This window comes from Castor canadensis, chromosome 14 (genome assembly GCF_047511655.1).
Source record: "Castor canadensis chromosome 14, mCasCan1.hap1v2, whole genome shotgun sequence".
Classification (NCBI taxonomy): domain Eukaryota; kingdom Metazoa; phylum Chordata; class Mammalia; order Rodentia; family Castoridae; genus Castor; species Castor canadensis.
The window spans coordinates 87,268,530-87,286,992 of record NC_133399.1 but is presented as its reverse complement, the minus strand read 5'-3'; the positions used below and the strand labels follow the sequence as shown (position 1 = coordinate 87,286,992).

General features: G+C 33.8%; 1 protein-coding gene across 13 annotated transcripts in view; it reads right to left on the bottom strand.

Moving 5' to 3' along the window:
* Positions 1-18,463, bottom strand: part of Glra3 (glycine receptor alpha 3) — a 381,512-nt gene that overhangs the window by 75,290 nt on the left and 287,759 nt on the right. For all 13 annotated transcript variants that reach the window (XM_074054955.1, XM_074054949.1, XM_074054951.1 and 10 more), the window contains one exon: positions 10,731-10,954. In XM_074054955.1, coding sequence (XP_073911056.1) covers positions 10,731-10,954 — 224 coding nt within the window. The remainder of the gene's footprint in view (positions 1-10,730; positions 10,955-18,463) is intronic.

Sequence of the window (18,463 nt, the reverse complement as noted above, 5' to 3'; positions counted from 1 at the left end):
TGAAAAATATTTTTCATCTTGGTGGATGTGATGCTGAATTTCTTTATTGAAACATTACATATAAATTAAGGATATGTCCTGACCACATCAAAAGAAAACTAAATCAAGAGGTAATTACACAGATTCTACTGTTTTGGAAATGAATGTGTTCTTGTCTAAGAAGGACACTAAGTTCTCTTTCTGAGACAAGACACATAAACAGGATATGGTATTTTGTTTTCACCTAAGAAGTCTGTGCTTAGTGAGGTAGTAATGTTTAAAAAGTTGACTATCATCTTTGACAAAAAAATTGGCCTCATTAAAATTTAATTATTGCCTGTTTTTAAAACAGCATTGCCTATCATATGGCATCTATTGCAACCACTTATTGAAGTTAAAAGTATTTTCTGACTCCATTACATACTTTTTATGAAAAATAAGTTTTCAATATTTCCTTATATTTCTAAATTTGATATAATAAAGACAATGGCCTCTTAAACAGCAATTTATCACCTTTGAAATATTATCTGTAGTATCATAAGTTACACACTTATAGTGCTAATTTGGTGGTAGGCATGAGTCAAATACTTAAACATGGTAACTTATTGATTCTGTAATGCCCATTATCTTAAAGATGAGGAAACTTAGCACTTAGCATTACACAGAAAAACATTGGAAGAGAAGAGTTGTCAACTCTAGGGGCCTCATTCTACATTCATACTCCACCCTGGGACATTTTCATGAAAATAGGTTCTATAATTAATATAACATTTTAAATTACATAGTTGTATACTTTTGTAAGAACAGATGATACAATACATGCTCTACTAGCTATTAAATTTGTAGTATAGCACACACATAAACATTTGTTTCAAAAGAAATTAGAGAAATGCAATTATAGAAAGTATAAATTTTCCCCCTGGAACTTATATATTTATTTGAGTGATTTGGTATTTTATTATGAATGATTTCATAAATTTAATAAACAACTCCTAGAAGAGATTAGATTGTTGGAGCAATGAAAGTGAGATTTGAATTAGTTTCTGTGAGTTAATTCCAGAGTTTTGTTGTCATCTGATTTCAGGGCCGAGCATAAATCTTAACAGTCCATCACCAAAGCAATCTCAATATTGAAGATGATCTCTTTTGGAAACTGATGTGTATAAGCTATGCCCCTCTTCAGAAAAACATGCACTGTTTAACACGTGCCAAATTCTTTTTACAGCATATGTTTCATGGCATCATAAATCAATTTCCTTTGAATGAGTGGCATTTTAAAAAATATTTGTTGAGATAAGTTTGCTTTTCTGTTTAAAAATGAATGCCTGTTAATGTCCAAAAAATAAAACATATTATAGGAATAAATGTTAATTCTTTGCACAAATAAAAATTGTGAGTATATTTAACTTAAAAGTTGAAATTGTATTATGACCTTTGCTAAGTTATTGACATAAACTTTTTTCTTGTTTCATGATTTTTAAAGTAATACTTCTTCAGTATAAATGATAAAGTTGTGAGTATTAGTGTGTTAGTAAAGTGATCAGTATATCATGTTTAACTGTCTCCTATGTGCAATGTGCTTCCATAATCTCATGGTAAGGGCATCGCTGTCCCCACTTACAAGTGATAAAACTCAGGCTTCCTTAGGGATTTACAAGAGACCATTCAGTGCTGATTCATGAATCCTAGAAAATACCAAATTTATGTTTTTTTGTTTTGTTTTGTTTTTTGGAAAGATAAAAATAACTCTAGTGCCTATTATATACCTGGCACCATGTTGGAGGTTTTACATTCATTATTTTCACTCAAGGTAATTAGTGCTATCATTAGCACATCTATAAGAAAAATGAGGCTTTCTGAAGTAAAGAGACTTGCCCCAACTGGGTTGAGAGATGTAGTTAATCTTCCTTGGGTCTCTTGGTCTCCTATACCCTTGCTGAGCATACCAACACTACAAGACCCTGACCATTGCTTTACCTGAGCTGTTTCTCATGGTTCTTTATTCACCTTCTAATTTCCTGACACGAGATAAAATTGTTCATTTGAACAAAAGGAACGCTTATTTGTAGCTTGCTCTAAAAGTAGTAGGTTCTCCAAACTCTGTTCTACACAGCTGTGTTATAGATATAGCACAAACCCCGTTGTGTTGTTCCAGGGAAACTTGAGGAAAAGGAAGAAGTAAGGCCAATGTGCTGATATTTATGCCGCTTCCTTGGCCTGAATAATGACTACTTTGTTTCTGAGTCAGAAGTCCTGTGTTTCCAGGACAATTTCCACATGAAATTGTGGTAGACTAACTTTACAATCAGGGCAAAATAAAACACCAAACTTGACAATTTGGAGGTCATGTGTCTAGCTCTCAAGCCCTCATTCACTTAAAAGTAATTTATTTAAAATCATCAATATATTTCATGTATATCATTTAAGAGTTCAAATGGTTCTATAAAACATATTTAAAAAGTTTTACCTTTGTTCTATCCATTCCCTCCTCCAGTTCTAGCTCTTCTGAGATAATCTTTCTTAGGTATTCTTCTACAATTTCTATTCGTGTATCTAAGTTGTTGCAATCTTATGCTTGGTTTTTAAGAATTAGAAATTTTCTATTAATTTCAGAGAAATTATAAGTATTTTTCTTATAACATATTGCTGGAATACTTAACTCTCAAATGTCTATTTTTAAGAATGAGGCACTAAAATATTGTAGGAACATTTATGATTAAACAAACATTGAGTGTTTACATGTTATGAATATGTAATTATAGTTCATGGGTAAGCTTAGTAGTTTTCTATAATTACAGCTTTTGTGTAACATTTTGTTTTCCTCAGTGTTAATAAGTATCTAATTTTAACAGTCACTACAGTTTCTATATTTTTACTACTCAACTCTCAACTCTCTGACAGTGCTACAAAATCCTTTTAGTGATTGCACACAGCAGGAAATTGCCAGTTCTGTTTTTTATGAAAGCCTGTCTTCATTTTTGTCCTGTGCCCTTCAGTCATATATTGCACTTCTGAAATGATGTTCTGATTTTTACATCCCTTTTCTCCTGTGATTTATTTTTTTGGATCTTGACTCTACTATCTGACAGATTGCGTTCCTTTATCATCCAAACATTCTACTAATTTTTCCAACTGTTTGCACTTACTATGCACTGAATGTATTCAGGTTTTCTTTCTTAGAAGTATCTGGTTTCATGCATGCAATTGTCTCATTTGTGCAGAGAATTTTCTAATACTTTAATGCTTCCTAAGTTTTCTCTTGAGTTATATCTCTTAAATTTTTCTCTTTTATTTTTGCATTCTTTCTTTTTTTCTCCATATTTTTTGGTCCCTGCCATTAAAAAAAATTTGAGAATATCCTCAAATGTCCATTTTTAAGAATGAGGCATGAAAAATGATTTGGAACTCAATTCGTAGCAAATGCTCATTGAATAATGAGCGTCATAAGTATAGGTTGAGATGATAATCTGACTTTCCAAACTTTTCATCAGCTGTCCACATCTGTAGATCTTTTCTCTTGGTCAACTTAGTTTTCCCAGAGATATATTCTTCTGTGTACTGTTCAGTGGAAGTTTAGATTTGGCTTTGAGCATTTTAGGATTGGCAAGGAATATCACCCTTTTATGTACAGACCTCATATGATCTTCAAGTGTTTGGTCTTACATCTCATGACAGTTACCAATTGTGCCTGGTGTCTCTGCTCTTGGAACTCTTGGAAGAACCTCTCTGACACTTTTTGTCCTCCATCTTTCTGCCTAGGTCTAAGGACAAAAAAAAAATCCATAGTTGAAGAACATGGGGGAGAAAATCAGAAACAGAGGGTTCACTGTGGTTCCTCCAAAGTATAAATCAGCTTATTTTAGCTCTTTTCTAAAAGTTTTAAGATGATACTTACTTTCTCCTGGGGTTCCCTGAATTTGGCTCAGATTTCTACTCCCTCTGCCTGTTAAGTCAGTTTCTACAAAAGCACTCATTTTCCAGCTTCCCAAACTAGGTTGTCATCACTTGTCTGTTGTTGAATTCTTTTCCGTTACTTTCATCCTCTTGAGTATTAATGCCATTTTTATCCCTTAGCCAGACCATTTCATTGTTGTAGTAGGGTTTAAAGAGGAAATACAGACAAATGCCCAAGTTCAAAAGGTAGCATTTGCCAGAACAGTCTGCTTATTTCTTTAAATAAGCAGGAAAGCCTGACTTATCACGAAACACCACAGATGCTCCATTTGTAAATTGAACAAGATTTTTTTCTAGCACAATTTTTGCTAACAGAGAAACTGAAGATTTGAAGTATTTGAAGATTTCAAAGTCCTGTGAGATTTCCAAAAACAACTCACAAAAAGTGAAATTTCTCTTTGATCATGTGAGCCAGAATATAGCAAACAAAGACTAAGAGCCGAGAGACCATCTGTTTCATTTGAATTCCTACTGAAAGACAAAAGGTGCATTTCTAAATTATTCCATAGCTGTCCTCCAAACATTAGAAGAAAAATGAACTATTCATAATGGATGAGACCATTTATAATAGACATAAATTCAGTTTTACTCCTCTTTTTCAGGCAAAATGCTTGAGCATTTCTAAGGCACACATAGTAACAAGGACTCACTGATGATACTGAAATTATTTAACTTTTCAATAAAATAAATAGCCTTTTCCATTCTTTAATATAATGCAATTGGAGCAATTAAGGGTTTTAATGCAGTTGTAGTTTTGAGATTACAAAATCTTCTTTAAAAAAAAAAGTTCCACTCTATTTGACAAATCTCCAGGATTGACAGAATTAATTACTTTAGCCTCTGAAGACATCAAATTGTTAGCAAGAAACTCCCCTACACAAAAAGTACTAGAGTACTTTTACTAGAGTACTTTACATTCTGCTATGTTCAATGATGAGGGAATAGTAAAAGCTTAGTAGTATGTTTTTAATGTTCACATTTTCTAGCTCCAAAATAAGACTTATAGGCAAATAAATATCCATAATCATATTGGGTACTTTTAACTCACATATATACACACACACTCACTGTATTTCAATTCTATCAATGCAAATTGTCTAGATTTTCTAACTTTGAAAAAAGTCATTATGCCATGCTACCTGGTCATCTGCTTTTGTAAACCTATACCACCTAAAACCTATCTGAAGTAAATCAGTTCTTAACATAATAAAAAGCAAAACACTATTCTTCATATATATATTTATACATATATATATATATTTACAAGGCATTTTGGTTAATGACAATCTATGTATATGATAGTGGTGCCATAAGATAATGGAGCAATAAAGTTTTTATTGCCTACTAACATCATCATCTTCATAAGGTTTTATCATGATGTATTATTATGTTTGTGGTGATGCTGATGTAAACAAAGCTTCATATATATACATATATATATATATTTATTTAAGATAATTCTTAAATGAGCAGGGAAATAAAAGTAATTTTGTAACTTCATTATCTTATGGCACCACTGTCATGTACATAGATGTACTGATGTGGATCTATCATTGTGTTCAGTTATGTTAGTGAATATCTAAGCTCTTTTTGTTCTTGCTATTTCAGTGCTACGATGGACAGCTTTGTAAATGTAGCTTATGTACACATGAATGCATATGTAATTCAGATTCCTGGAAATAGAATTGCCAAATTGAAGGATAAATGAATGTTTTTGTGTAGCTTAAAAAATCATCTTCATACTTAATATCATCAGATGTCCACAGAAAGCACTAAATATTACCTAATACTTTTAATTTCTGTGTATGTATTAGTTAAAATGTTTTCTCATTTGTTGCTTTTATTTTCCCTCTATATAGTTATAATTTTGCTTTAATTATAATTTAGATAACTCAAGATGAGAAGAATAATCCATTGTATTTATTCATATTTTGCTTACTGGCTTACTGTTGTTTTCTTTGTTTCTTCTGGATTTTTAAAATTTTTTAGGCAATTCTGTGGTTTGAACTCAAGGCCTCACTCATTCTAGGATGACAGTTCCTTTCTCTCAGCACTTGAAAAATGTGTTCCATTGCTTTTTGACCTCCATGTGTTTTAATAAAATATGTGCTATCATTCTAAGCGCTTCACCTCTGTATGTAATTGCATCATTATTCTTGGAATGCTTTCAGAATTTTTATTTAGTGTTCAGAAGTTTGTGTATTGTTTCTTGGTATGGATGTCTTTAGGTTTATCCTGTTCAGACTCTGTACGTTTATGCTATTTACAAAATTTATAAGAGCTTTCAAGCATTGTTTCCTTCTATATTTTTTATTGCATATCCTTTCCCCTCTCTATGTGAGACTCTGACATGAATGTTAGATCTTTTGTTATTCTCCCATTGGCCCCTGAGGCTCTGTGTTCAGATTGGATAATTTTTTATTGTTCTACTTTACCATTCATCTTCCCCCTGTCTTCTCCATTTTTCTGCTGAGCCCATCCACTGAGTTTTTATTTTGCATATTTTATTTTTCAAGTTCTACAACTTTCATTTGGATCTACTTTATAGCATCTATTCCCTTGACGAGGCTTTCTATTTTTTCACTTGTAACAGCAGATTTGAAATTGTTCATTGAAACATTTCTGCCATAGCTAGTTCTGTTAGATATTTAATATTTTTATCATTTTGATGTTGGCATCAGCTGGTTGGTTTTTTTCGTTTAGTTTGAGTCACTCTGGTCTTTTGCATGTTGAATGATTTTTTATTGTTACATTACTTTGTAACTTTGACACTTATAAAACTTTCTGTCTTAACTGGCTTTGTCTGACACTGCTCCATCAGGGCAAAGGGAGGTGCTATCTTGCTACTTACAGGTGGAAATCGAATTCAAGGTTTCCTAATCAGCCTTTATATTGACCTGTGAAAGGAGAGGCTCCTGTTGCTGCAGAAGTTTCAGCTCTGCACAAGGTTTCTACTAACACCACAGTGGGTGGTTTGGTAGTTGACTCCTATGAAACTATCCAAGTGGGAATGGGGTGCCTTTTCTCTGTAGGGTGAGGGTGACTATTTATGTGTTTTCTCCTGATACTGCGAAATGGGAGGCTCACCACAGGCTGGTGGAGATGAAGACCCAATGCACTATTTATATTTCCCTGACACCACCTCAGCATAGGTGTTGGGATTCCTCATCATAGCCTATCGAAACTGGAAGTCTAGGTTCCCCACTCGAACTTTGCTGGCCTGAGAGTGGGATTGAGGTAGTATCATTTTTTTTTTTCCCTTTGTTATTTGTCTGGAGTAGAGCAGTCATTTCAAGGTTTCATCTTGCTAAGCTGCCCCATTCCTAACATCCAGAGTCAGATTGGCTGGAGAAAATAAGCTTTTGCTGGGGCTTAATTTGTCTGCATTTGTTGCTGTTTTCCAGTTGCCAGCCTTTTCATCTTTAAGTCTGGAATATACAAGGCAAAAAGAAAATCTCAGGAATCCATTTCTGTGTTGTTCCTCAGGTACCAGGGTTCTTAGCCAGCTTGTCTTCTTTGTCACCGCTGGCAGTCTCCCTTTATTTGTTACAAGTACAGTGTCTAGGATTTTGTTTTATACTTAGGTACCATATGAAAACGTGTATCTACTCCACCTTCCCAGAAGCCAAATTCTCTTATGTAGAATGGGATTCACCATCAAATTATTTATCCATGTGTTATATAGATCTTAATTAGTAATAGTATCTGACATTTTCTTTATGTCACTTATAGTAATTAATCAACCAAGATTATATTAATTCATATTGGCTTTCAGAAATCTAATGAAAGTATCAGTTTGTTGTAGAGTATCATTGTGTCACTCTTAGGAAGTAATAAATGTATTAAGAGAAAATACTTTCATGTGAAATAGAAAAATCTGAAAAGTACACATAGTATATCAGATGAAGAGATGAAAAGAAAATATAGAATAACACATTATTCATAAAACCACTTTGCCAAAAAATGTTTTCAAAACCACTAAGCTACTAAAATTAAGTTTTCATTCTTCCTGCTTTACCTTATGCTATTACTTGGCAAAATAGAAACTTTCTTTTTTTTATTTTATCATTTTTGCATTTACCTACATGCGTATACCTTATTTGGACCGCCCTCCCCCCCTGCAGCCCCGCCTCCAGGCTGAACCTGTTCCACCCCCTTGTTCTCTGATTTTGTAGAAGAAAACATATAAAAGATAATAAGAAAAACATGACATTTTAGCTAGTTTGAGATAAAGATAGCAATACAAGGAGATTCTTTGTGCTGTTTCCATGCATATGTATATTACAACCCAAACTGGTTCATCTCTACCAGACCTCTTCACTACTTCCTAGTCTCCTTCCCATAGTGGGCTCTGCCAGTTTAAGATTACTATATTCATTCCTATACAGTGAGTACATCAACCACATTCAAGTTTTTGGTTTCCTTCCTTTTCCCTATCCCTCCAGTGTGAGGTCTCCCCTTAGTGTGTGACCCATGTCCAATAATATTACTGCATTTGTTTTAGGTCTATAATTGGCACATGAGGAAAACAGGCAATTTTTGGCCTTCTCAGCCTGACTAACTTAGCATAAGATGATGTTCTCCAGTTCCATCCATTTACCTGTGAATGTCAAAATATCATTCATTGTGGCTGAATAAAATTCCATTGTGTATAAATACCACATTTCCTTGATCCATTCGTTGGTAGTGGGGCATCTTGGCTGTTTCGATAGTGTGGCTATTGTAAATAGTGCTGCAATAAACATAGGTGTGCAGGTGCCTTTGTAATAACTTGAGCCGCATTCCTTTGGGTATATTCCTAGGAGTGGTATTGCTGGATCATATGGCAGATCTCTGTTTAGTTTTTTAAGAAGCCTCCATATTGTTTTCCAGAGTGGTTGCATTAGCTTACATTCCCACCAGCAGCGTATGCAGGTTCCTTTTTGTCTGCTTCCTTGCCAACATTTGTTGTTGGTGGTGTTTTGATGATAGCTATTCTAACAGGAGTAAGGTAAAATCTTAGTATGGTTTTGATATGCATTTCCTTTATGGCCAGGGATGGTAAGAGTTTTTTTTCATGTGTTTTTAGCCATTTGGACTTCTTCCCTTGAAAAAATTCTATTTATTTCAGTTGCCCATTTCTTTATTGGGTCATTGATTTGGGGAGAGCTTAGTTTTTTGAGCTCCCTGTATACTTTGGTTATCAGTTCCTTGTCTGAGGTATAACTAGCAAAGATTTTCTCCCATTCTGTAGGTAGCCTCTTCAATTTAGACACCATTTCTTTTGTGGTACAGAAGTTTTTTAATTTCATGTAGTTCCATTTGTTAATCCTTTCTCTTAGTTGCTGAACTGCTGGAGTTCTGTTGAGGAAGTCCGTGCCTAAACCTATTGCTAGAAACATTCTTGATGTTAGGAAAATTAACTCAAAATCAAATATCCCTATTCCTGATGAAAAGTTAACAACAGGCAAAAATGAGAGAAAGATGAAGCACAAGGAGTTAATTTGAAGCTAAATCCTCAATACTAAGACTACTTTGAAATTTTAAAACATATTACTTATGGTAAAAGTATTTCAACAGTTGCCTGTTGCTGCAAGTAGAGCATATCTTGAGAAAGATGACACTGATTATGTTCCTGACTTCCTGTTTTTCACAGATGAACTATATTAGGAAAATAACAATTGAAGACTTTTATATAATTATTTCAGAAAAAATTTCAAACCAGGCATGGCTGTGCACACCAGTAATCCCAGCACTCAGGAGTCAGAGGCAGGAGCATTGCAATTTCCAGGCCAGTCTCAGCTACATAGTGAGACCATTTCTCAAAGAAAACCAACCAAACAAAAAAGACAATTGTGACCAAATCATCAGGTGTATTGCAGGTAGCTATTTGGCTAGTTACTGAATTTGTGCTGATTTGGTGTTTAATGAACTGCTAAAGTTGAATGAGTTCTAGAGCCCAACTGTCAAGAAAATATTATGCTTAGTGTTTATCTCTTGGCATTAATTACTGCTATCTTTTGGTTTTACTAGGTTTGCTAGGTTTTCAGCTCAAGCTGGTCTAAAACTTGCTATATAGCTTAGGGTTGCCTCAAACCCATGACCTTCCTGCCTCAGTTTTCTGAGTGCTGGGATTATAGGTATGTGCCTCCAGGTCCGTTTACATTTTCATATTGTTTCCTAAATGCTGCATAGCCTTCTGAGACATATATAATAAATGACTAGCATAGAAATAAGATATTTTCTAGGGATTATGATAAATATTTTGAGTGTCATCTATTTTTAAACACTACACTGATTTTTTTCTTTCTTTAAAGTTAATCAACAAATCACCACTTTGCAGATATTAGAAAGGATAAAAATTTGACAGAGTAAAAATATCAGAGAAGCTCCAGAATGTCTAAAAAGAAAATACACATACCTGAAAAATAATTTATGTAAAATGGATCCGAGACAGGCAAACATTTCTTCACCTATAAATATTTAAAGTATGCACATATTCATAAATATTAATCACAGTGTGTGATTCAGCTGCCTTTCAATTTGCCCTGATGACTCTTGCCAACCTAACTGGTATTAAGAATGACCTGGGCCTCACACTTAAGAAGTAGATTTCCAAGAATTGTTCATATAATACCTAGATGTGAGACTTAGGTGGGCTATTATTGATCAGACATATTTGGAAAATGCTATGTTAAAAGAGCTCCTGTGGAGCAGTGATAAGTTACTCAAAATTTCGAAGTCTTACCAAAAAGTAAAACAAAAACAATAAACAGCAGGCTCAAAAATGCTAACAGGCATTTAAGCCTATGACTCACCTTATTGAGTAAAGAACATTTCCGTTTTTGAAAATTCTTAGCAGTTTGTTGTCTGTAGTGACTTCATGAAAGTTGGCACCCTTTTCATTGGCAAAGAACAAATCAGGTTTCCAAATGGAGTCCAACATGGACGGGTCAAGATCTAAAGAATCATCAGGATATTCACTGTATGCCAGACGGGGATCATTCCATTTCTGACGAAGAAAGATATTCACTCTGTAATCCTGAGAGAGAGAGAGAGAGAGAGAGAGAGAGAGAGAGACAGAGACAGAGAGACAGAGAAAAAGAATGAATGAGAGAAGATCTGCTTTTAAGTTGAGAAGAATCCACACTATCAACATACGGTCAACTGCAAGTTCGTGAATTGTAACAGATGCACTGCTCAGTAAGAGCACCTGGTAACAGAGGAGGCTGTGCACAGGTAGGGTCAAGGAATATATGGAAACACCTGTATCTTTGCCTCATTTTTCTGTGAACCTAAAACTTCTCTAAAAATAAGGTAATAAAAAAGTTCATAACCTTATGTGCTATTATTTGGGCTTTTCTGAATTATAGCAAGAACCTTTAACATTTCTGGGAGCTTTTCACACCTGACATCCTTACTCATCATTGCCTGAAAGAGTCATCCGAAGACTTACTTGCCCATGACTTTGTAACCTATATCCTTCCAAAGAAAAGACCACAGAAAACCAGTTTTTCATATTTATTTTTGTTGTTCTGTTCAAATTTCACTTTTCTTGTTTGTGAGAATGAAATATTAGATTGCTATTAGACACTTGGAGTGATATATTTTCACATTTGTATTTATTTTCTAGAATCATTTCTATTATTAGATATCCAACAGGATCCAGAATGTACTTAGTGAAATTTTCATGAAAGCTGTCTGTGTTACAAAAATAACCATAGTACTTCTTCACAATAAAAACACATTTTCTTGTGTTTAGTATGGCAAGTTATGTGCAGTAAGTAGTTTTGGAAAAAATTAAAGGTGACTTTTGAACAATAAAGCATAATAAAGGTTAATTATAATAATCTTTTAAGTTGATTTGGCTAATAAGATTTCCAAAATTTGTAGATAATTTTAAAGGGTGAAGAATCAATGGTTTCAACCAGATTCTTGCTTACAACTTCTGGACTAATGTATGGAATGACAGGTTGATAGCATACGTGCAGTGTTTGTGCATACACAATGTATTAAAATAAGTACCACATATGCCTTTACAAATACAATTTCACCTTAGATTTTTAAAGTGAGAAAATCAATAGAGACTTCATTATCATCATGGTTAATGCAAATATTTGAAGAAAACTTCATTTGTCTGAAAAATACTAATGGTGGAGATACACAGAAACACTGGAAAATAATTTTCATCCATTTTTCTTCTTTTCTGAATACCAAATTACAAGTCTTCCAAATATAGCAACAGGACATTTCCACAGTATCACACCAGGTAAGTCACATTCAGACTTTCTACTGACTGTTGCAAATCTGTATGTCCTTTTGATCCGTGCACAGTGATCTCTGCATGGAGACCACTATCTTCCAACTGCAACGAAGGCTATAATCAAATAATATTCTCCTCTGCTTGATAAGTGTTCCATTCATCCTCCAAAGTGGAGGATGGCTCTTCTTATGGCTACAGTGATCATCTCAGAACAGAATACAAATACCACTAAATTTGTGGCATTTTGTTTCAGCAGCAATAGAAAACAAAAGATGCATGTTTATATGCATACATCGCATTATCAAACTTTTGAAGAAATTTTTAATAAATTTTGTGTGTGTGTGAGTAACTGGGGGAAAGGGTACAACATTTAAGGCAAACATCACAATTCCTGGGCTCATGGACAAATAAACCAGAATTCTTTCTGTTTGAAAAATATTTGGCATACTGTTAGAACTTTTATAAATACCACATGTCCCCTCACCCAGCACAACAATATGCATAGATAAAACTAAAATTAAGAAGTCCTAATTAGAGATCTAAGATATACAGAGAATAACTTCTCTTTGTAAAGAAATAAGAACAAAGCTGGAGCTCCCTAAGAAATGCCTCACTGGGTTAGTTTTGTAGGATGTTCCAATCCTGAAGCACTGCATGTACGCTTCCATGCTTCACAAAGCACAGAACGCTAATACTCAATAGTGGAGTAATTGCTTTTAGTGTCATCTCTCTAATATCCCCCATGCTGCCTGTGCCATCTGCTCTAGGAGCCCACCACAGGCAGGGTGGTCATCAGGGACCACTGATTCTGAAATAATGGCCTACTGGGAAAGTGCCTTTCAAGTCTCAGTTACTAAACTGATAGGGAAGAAAGCCATTTTATAAGAACTATTTAGAAGCTTAGAAAGTTTATTTCAAATTTTCCCTTGAATGTTTCATTATCCATATGTTTATTCTCTTTGAAAAGGGCAAACGTATTTTTTAAATTACCAAAGAAAATTTAAAGGAACATAATTGTGTACCAATTCTGGAAACAGAAAAATAAGAAGTATTGGTTAGAAGCCAGGCTTAGGGGAACATGCCTGTAAGTCCAGCACTTGGGAGGCAGTACTGAGGCAGGAGGACTGCAAGTTGCAGGCTAGCCTTGGCTACATGGTGATTCCAAGGCCCAGCATGAGTTAAGTTGTGATACTCTGTCCTAAAAAATTAGAGGCTGGGATATAGCTTGGTGGTAGAGCACTTGCTTAGCCTTTGAAAGGCACTGGGTTTGATCCCTAGCATCACACACACAAAAAAGAAGTACTAATTAGAACATAAAGTGTGTTGAATTAGTGGAACAATGCTCTGAATTTCATTCAGCAAGCTTTGGGTAAATTTAAAATTGGAAATTAAAGACAGGAGCCAGGCATCATGGCTTACACCTATAAGCCAACAACCTGAGAGGCAGAGATCAAGATGATCACAGTTTAAGGCCAGTATGGGCAAAAAATTAGTGAGACTGCATATCAAAAAACCAACCAGATGTAGTGGTTCACACTTGTAATCTCAGCTGTGCCAGAGGTATAGATAAGAGGATAATGTTTTAAGCCTGGTATGGGCAAGAATGTAAAATCCTATCTGAAAAAAAAAACTAATGCAAAAAAGGACTAGGGGCATGGATCAAGTGATAGAGCAAACAAAGACCCTAAGTGAAAACCCCAGTATTCCCTTCTCCCCCAAAAAAAATAAAAAGAAAAGAAAGGAAAATTAAAAATAGTATAGAATAAAGAACACGGACCAATCCTTACACTCCACTGTAAGAATTTCTGGAAAGATAGATAGTCTATATAAACATTCTTCCAAATGTAGGGATTTATTGAAATTAATATAGTTCATTCCATTTGGGAATGCCTGGTTTTAGAGCTAAACACCTGAACAGAGCCAGTATTCTGAAGCAGCTTGTTGTTAATGCAAAACTGTAATTTATGTTGCATAATTTGTACTGTCTTAATGTGATGTATAGCAGTGATTACCTGACCCTTTTCATCTATCCATTTTCTGCCACTCATGCTTGCTTACATTATTACTTAAGTCCCCTTGTCTGAAAACTGTATGCTTAATTATCAGCCTTCTTAAAATTGACTTAGACAACCAGGTAGAAGATACTCCTTCACAGCAAGGTTATGCCAACAAACCTGTAAGGTAGGAGAAAAAAAGTGGCTTAACTTCCTGCATCACATATCTGTCCACTTTTACAGGCCCTTAAACTCCACTTGATTTTGTGTTACATCAGGTAGGAAGAGACAGCTTGCATATTTCTCATTATTTAGTCAACACTGATATGGAAATTCTGTAGTTACTACTTCTCTTCACAGCTTAAAACTTACATCATGAATCCATTCACTACAACACAGAACAAGCTCATTTGTTTGATTTTGTTCTTACCTGATGTTAATCACACAATTTGCACGCTAAAATGAACATAGCTACTTACACATAAGACTTGTTAATTTGTAATATGTATATTTAATGATATGTGAGCAGTGATCTGTTTATTTTTGGTTTTAGACTTCTTTTAAATAATTATTGTTTTACTTTTAGAATATATAACTTGCATCATAAAAAGATCAAAGTGTTTGGAGAAATGAAGTATAATTTGGTTTTCAGAACATCCTGTTGTCCATCAGCACCAGAAATGCTCTTCAAATAACCATTCTAGAATTCTAAAATTGTTTCCTTTGGAAGACAACTTTTTTGAGGAAACTGAAAGACACATTGTTCTTTAAGGAACAGAAAATAGCATCATACAATAATAAACTTTTGAACACACTAGTCTTCTAACTAGTTGTGTTTCCTTGAATGTCTGATGTAAAATGTGTTATATATTGTATTTTTAAAAACATTGTCATTAAATACACATACATTTACTGCTAGTGACTTTATATATTAATATTATGTAGCCATCACCACACCACTTAATTTCAGTTCATTTTTGTCACCCCCAATGGGAAATCCTGCATCAATTAAGCAATTCCCTTACTACTGGCCTAAAACCACCAGCAACCATTAATCTGCTATCAATCTCTATAGAGTTGCTGATGCTGGATATTTCATATTAGTGGACTTATACAATATGTGACCTTTTGTGTCTGGAATCTTTTACATAGCATAATGTTTATAAGATTTTTAAAGTTTATTTAAGAACTTAGAGATCATTTACTTCATTAACAGAAACTTGAAGTGTCATGTTGCAAGAATTCTACCAGTAGAGTGATTATATTACAAAGATATAAATGTTTTTAGAATTTAATGCTATATGTATGTGTATTATATATATATACACATATATATATATACATTACAACACAATGTATGTAAATTGCTATATGTGTGAATATAAGTGTGTGAATATGTATACATACTAATATATAAGCCATCACAATCGATAATAATCATAAAAATGAAACAATAACTAACATTAATGAATTATATTAATTTTCAGCCACAAAACCTGATCCTTTAAATATAATTTGGATTTGAAAAAAAATCAACGTCAGATAAATCTTTAAGATGTTCATTGGTTTTGAGATTAGCCAAGAAGCTATGTGGAGGCTGTGCACTGTGTTGTAAAACTGTAGAGGAATTAACTTCCTTCAAAAACCATTATTGAATGCTATACATTTAGATGGTTCTTAAGATTAATTTAACAGGCTGAAATGCTTGTTGCTTCTGAGCAAATGAAATGACTATTTAAAAAATCAACAATTTACTTTTAAATTATATATGTATAAGTATATATGTATGTATATATATATTCCACAAAAAATCATAATTTAGTAAAATTTAATAAATTATTAGATATTTTACTTCTTAGGTAGATGATATCATTCCTTTTAATACTTCTACATTCATGGATATTTGAGGATATGCATACATATTTAAAAGTATTTGAGTGTAGAGTATCATCATAGGTAAGACTTAAGTTGCCAAATTTCAGTGTATTTTCACCTTCTATACAAATACTTGCTAACCTGTCAGTATGGTCTTCTATTTGAGTTTGTACAAATTGAAAATATTAACATTATTCAGTATGAATTCTAGACTGAGTTTAACATGATGTTGATCTTAAAACTTTTAGAAATAATTAAGTATGATTAGTCCATTCACATTACAGTTTTTTCCTGCCTATTTCTGAATCTATTGATAAGTTCTTGCTATTTATACTTGAATACTTTCATGGAAGGAAAGTTATTTTAACTATGAGAACACACGGAGTAAATGAATTGACTTTATAAATGCCATATTATAAGACAACAACAAAAACTAAGGTTTCCCTAATTTTGAATAAAACCTAGAACTCTCAAAGTAACTCAGCATGAGGCACAATACACTGCTTGTTACAAGGGATACCCTTCCAATAATAAGGTCACATTCATGGTGGCAAATTATTTCCACTCAAATACTGTTCCCATCTACCAGCAGAATACCACTGAATGACTTTTGTTGACACCATGTCCAAGAGTCAGCAGAAACCTACTCAAATCTCTGACATACAACATTATGAAAATTAATAAAAATGCTTTTATGACATTAATTTTGGAGTAATTTTTTATGAAGCTGCCATGGAATTAGGTAACTAGAAATGAGTGCTGCTTAAGAAAAATCCTAAAACATGTGCCACTGACTTTGGGATCAGAAAACAAGCAGAGGCTTGCAAGGCTTTGAAGAGATTGCCATAGTGGTGAAAGGGAAGGAGGAAATTTTATTAGTGGATGAAAAAAATTCTACAGTTAAATTGTAGGAGCAGACAAGTTGGCAAACTGTCAGTGCAGTAATATGGAAAATAGAAAATTCCAGAATTGTTTCATTTGATTAAGGAGATTTCCAATCAAAATCTTGAAAATTCTAATTTTTTTTATGGGCTGAAGGTAAAGATCTCAAGGTGTGACTTGGTATCCTTGTATATTCTTCAGAAAGACTGAACATATACCTTATAAGTTTTCTCAACTAGGCTGAAAGATTTCTAAGCATCTTAAGAACATTATACCAGAGAGTCTCTTTACCAGTCCAAAGGAGATAATCATACGGAGCATTCTTTTAAAAACTTTAAAGACTTAGACAAAGAAACATCACCAATTTCAATAAAAATGGACAAGAACAGTTTGGAAGGTTCCCAGATTTCTCTGAGCAAATAGATTTGATACGACTTAATTAGCAGCAAACATGATCCTTTTTTTTGCCTATCGAAAAGGAAAGATGACTTAGAAGAAAGAACAAAGAGCCCAAATGGTGAAGTCAAAATCTACAAAGAATCATTTTCAGAGAGCAGGACTGGGCTCTAATCATGTAACTGGAAGGATATGCTCACCAGGCTTTAGAATTACCATGAACCATCTGTTCCATCACAATCCTAAAGACACAATCAAAAACCACAATCCCAAATGTGAATGCTGAAATCGTGAAAGGTCAAAATCCCTAAATTCTAAAATCTGGAAAATCACCACTCTGAAAAAAAAATGCTCTACATTGAAACCCTCCAAACTTCAATTTCCATGTGTGTGTGTGTGTGTGTGTGTGTGTGTGTGTGTGTGTAAGAGAGAGAGACAGAGACAGACACAGAGACAGAGAGACAGAGAGATATTAGGGCGGTTTTGTTTGTATGCAGAAGAGTTAGGTGGAATGAATACCAGAAACCTGGTACAGCATTACTTTGGTTTATCTGTGAGGGTGTTTCCAGAGATTGGTGTGTGAGTCTGAATGAAATAGTTAGGGCAAGAGCAGTGCCATGTAGGAAATGAGTGTGGGGGCTGGGAGGCTAGCTCAGCGGTAAACCAGCTGCTTTCCGTGCTCAAGTCCATTGGTTCCATTTCCAGAACTCAATGAAAAAAATAAAATGAATAAGAATGCATTCTCCAAAGGGAGCAAATACAAAACAAAGGCAGCTAGTCACTTTAATATACGATTTTAAAATACAGTTAATGATTGTGAAAGTTGGTCAGCTTTTATGGACTACCTTGGTGTAATTGTCCATAATCTATCTCTATAGGATACTTTTTCATAAATTGAATTTTCTTTTTCATTACTCTTCTTTTTTTTACTGCTTTCTCTACTATTTAAAATTATAAGCTTTATTTTTACAGTTTTTATGCTCCATATTTCATATTCGCTTCACACATAATACTGTATAAATTATGTAAAGACTTTTTTTTAAAGTTCCAATTAGTTTTATGCATCTTTTTACAAATTCAACTCAGCAAAAGTGCATTATTCCAACATTTATGCATGTTTATAAAAAGTATTGAAACTTCT